Source organism: Alosa sapidissima, chromosome 18 (assembly GCF_018492685.1).
Source record: "Alosa sapidissima isolate fAloSap1 chromosome 18, fAloSap1.pri, whole genome shotgun sequence".
NCBI classification, from domain to species: domain Eukaryota; kingdom Metazoa; phylum Chordata; class Actinopteri; order Clupeiformes; family Clupeidae; genus Alosa; species Alosa sapidissima.
Window position 1 is genome coordinate 14,107,087 of NC_055974.1, and position 3,841 is coordinate 14,110,927.

The 3,841-nt window shown below is 47.1% G+C and overlaps 1 protein-coding gene across 4 annotated transcripts in view; it reads right to left on the reverse strand.

Moving 5' to 3' along the window:
* si:ch73-335l21.1 (insulin receptor substrate 1-B) overlaps positions 1–3,841 on the reverse strand; it is a 54,648-nt gene that overhangs the window by 18,819 nt on the left and 31,988 nt on the right. The window contains exon 4 of one of the 4 annotated variants that reach the window (XM_042070423.1): positions 324–666. The exons of the other annotated variants lie outside the window; for them this stretch is intronic. Coding sequence (XP_041926357.1) covers positions 626–666 — 41 coding nt within the window. The 3' untranslated portion in view covers positions 324–625. Of the gene's footprint in view, positions 1–323; positions 667–3,841 lie in introns of those variants that run through there. 4 annotated transcript variants of the gene reach the window in all.

A 3,841-nucleotide genomic window follows, 5' to 3' on the forward strand; every position in this document is an offset into this window, starting at 1 on the left:
CTTTTAAGAAAAGAAAAACAAAAAGTCTGTCATGACTGTTGATGTGCACAGTTGTCCAATACTAAAGGAGCTTCTAGCTGAGAGAGAGAGAGAGAGAGAGAGAGCGATAGATAGATAGATAGATTTCTTGTCTGTTTGTGTTCCTCCTTATATTCTCTTATTTATAGTGCTGGTTACATGTAGTCTAACAGGAAATCATACAGAGTTAAGACTTTTTGGCTTTTCAGGGCATTTTTCATGTCTTTAATTTCATGGTTGTCGACTGGGAGTTGTCCATTAAGTACACACACGGCGCGCACACACACACACACGACTCTCTGTCTCTGGTGTGTGTGTGTGTCTCTCTCCTCCTCCTTCTCTCTCTTCTGCTCTTTCCATACCACTCATCCCTTTCTACGCATCCTTGCTGACCAGGCGTACTGCGTCTTATAGGGGCATATAGCTCAGAGTTGCTGACTGACCGTCTGTCTGTCTACGCAAGAGGGGCTACTCTGCATCTGCGTCTGTTCACCAGAGAGGCTCATGGGAAAGGCACAGATGACGCCTCACCCCGGCCATGCCTCTTGTGTCAATAGCAACGGCACCTTGTCCAAAGATCCATGTTCGTGCACTTCACAAAGGCGTGTTAAACAGTGTTGGCCGTGATCAAACAGCTGGAGTATCTGACTGTAAAAAAGAACAGAGGGACTTATTTATTTTTTTTCTGCTCAAATATTTGAGGACTAGCCCGCACCACATTCTCCCAGAAAACCATGTTCAATATTTAACCTCTGTCTCAAGGAACAGTAGGAGTGCCATATTTCAAAGGCAGGGTGGAGAAGAATGGAACAAAAAGGTGGAGGAGAGAGAGGGAAAGAGAGATAAAGAGAGAGAAGAGAGAGAGAGAGAAAGAGCAAAGATAGAGGGAGAGTAATGAAGAGAGAGATGGGGGGGTCGACAGAGTGAACAGACATAGACAAAGTGAGCAGGAAAGAGGGAGAGAGATAGAGGGAGAGAGACAGACAGATAGACAGACAGACAGAGGTATAACATTCTATTTCAGCAGTCATGTCAGGAACCTGCGGCATACCCCACAGCATGCCTCACATAGAGCTGGGTCTACACACACACACACACACACAAACCCCAAAACCTCCTCTAGCATGGAGCAGCATATATTACCACAGGGTCACATGAGGGCAGAAATAGAGCTGGATTACCTCCCTGTCAAACCCAACCTCTCCTCCCTCTTTCGCTCCCTCCATCTCTCTTCCTCTCTCTCTCTCCCTCCCTTTCTTTCGACGCCATTTTGTCCTCAGCTGCCGGTGTCTAGTTCAGGTCCCTGGGGGCCAGAGGGGCCCTCCATCAGCCTCGCAGCGTCAATAGACAGGCCCCTCCTGGAGCCCCTCCTACACCCATGTACCGGGGATGAAGCAGCAACGTTCCAAGACCCCTGGTTGGGGTGTGTGTGTGTGTGTGTGTGTGTGTGTGTGTGTGTGTGTGTGTGTGTGTGTGTGTGTGTGTGTGTGTGTGTGTGTGTGCGTCATGGCGGCGGAGCGGAGTGCCACATTAGGCCAAGCAAACACCCGTCGTAACTGCCGCCGTTAATGTAGAGAATTTTCCGACATGATTTTACGCACAGCATTCATTGTTATGTGTTTGATAACATCCATCAAAGTTGCCTTTAAGCAGGCAATACAAAGCGTTAAAATTTACAAACACCATGCGCAAATCCTGGACCCTACCCCACAACATCTACCGTCCGCCTACAATACTCCATCAACAACGGAGTTCACGGATTACGAACGACTGCTGACAGAAGATGAATGGACAAACTTCCAGTATCACGAAAGACAATTTAGGGAAAGGCCTGGATACTAAACGATGTGTGTGTGAGCTCATCTCAGAGAGATAAGGGGGGGGGGGTCAAGCACAGGCCTGACGTGTGCGGCAGGAGCAGGGATGGATTACTGCACGGGCCTACCGGGCCAAGGTCCAGGGGCCCAAGGGGTCAGGGGGCCCTGAAGCCCAAGCCTTTGCATAGACTCATTGCCTCAATATCAACAAATCAGGATGTAGGCTATATGAATCTGATTGAATTTAGTATTGGCCATCCCCAAAATGCACCAGAATACAGGAAATCACATCAAACAAATTAAAAATGTTCTGGGGGAGGACCCCCAAACCCCCCCTCCCACATATACGACAATAGGTAGGGAGCCCTTAATACATCTGGGCCCAGGGGCCCGAAAGTTCATAATCCACCCGTGGGCGGGAGTTGTTCTAGAAAAATCCGCTTTAATGCCACAAGAGGCCGCAAGGAGCAAAAAGCCAGCCGTAGCAGGAGGCCAAGGGAGGGACCGTAAAAACACGAGAATACATCAGACGTAAGCGCAGGGTAAATATAGGCCCCCATACGGCCTGCTGCTCGCTCTGTGGGCATGTGTGCTGGAATATGCATGTATGCATGAACAGATGTATGCGTGCATGTGTGTGTGTGTGTGTGTGTGTGTGCGTGCGTGCGTGTGTGTGTGTGTGTGTGTGTGGGGCTGGTGTATGAGATGACGGTCTTACTGTGCTTGTGCGGCTGTGGTTAACAGAATGGGAGAGAGTGAGTGAGAAAGTGAGAAAAAGTGTGAGTTCAAGTTTGTGCATGCTGTCTGTGTGTGTGTGTGTGTGTGTGTGTGTGTGTGTGTGTGTGTGTGTGTGTGTGTGTGTATGTGTGTGTGTGTGTGGTTTGGCAGCTCACACAGGACAGAGACAGAGGTCAGGAGTGATTTATCCTGTCTGTCTTGTTTCTGCTCCACGCTAATCCGCAGTGTCCCTGTAGGTAAATGCAAAATTCAATTTACAGCATGTGTGTGTGTGTCAGATATTAATTCACTCCTTTTGGAAAATCCGCCAGACAATAAAACAACAATGACACATAACACAAATAACCAATTCACATAACCGTCACACACTGTGAGTGTGTGTGCGCAGAGCCTCTATTTGCATTAAGAGGAGATGGTTGACACTGGTCTAGGTGTGCCAGAGATGCAGACAGTTAGATAGAGAGAAAGGATTAGGCAATCTCTAAATGATCTCAGTTTCTCTCTCTCACACACACACACACACACACACGCACACACACGCACACACACGCACCACACACGCACACACACGCACACACACGCACACACAAAGCAGGCATTCTTCCAAATCACTATATGATAGGGGTAATGCTTACCTATGTGATTTTGAGTGTGTGTGTGTGTGAGCTTCTGAAAACAGTATGTGTGAGGTGTTTTCTCTTCTCTTCCCCTATGTCAGATCCATATCCATTCCTACCCCACTTACTCCCAAAGGGCTTAGCTTCCCCACCCCCCCACATCTTAAGGGCCATTCACGCCAAGAACGAGAACACCAAAAAAAATATTGTTCAAGCTAATATGAATGACGACATCCACACATAAACTATAACTGTAATGACATGAATAACGATATTGCTGAGGATCACTTTCAGAACGATTCTGAGAACCATTAAAAAGCTCACAGCAAATCAGAATCCATCAAATTTTAGCAATCACGTTCATCAACACAGAGAGAGACTTTTTTATCGTTGGTCAGTGTGGACGCTTTTATCGTTATGGTTATACTTATCATTATATAGTTATCGTTCCTGGTGTAAACACCCCTTTACCCTGGATAGACTATGGCCACTTGGCATGCCAGAGTACAACGAAACTGGTGCTTAGATAATTAGACAGTATCGTTCAGATACACATGTGAGATGTCTGTGTATATGACGGATATTCAGTTCTCTCCAATATAGTGTGTCGTATGACTGCAAAATGTACATGCTGTCGACAGACAGTCACCC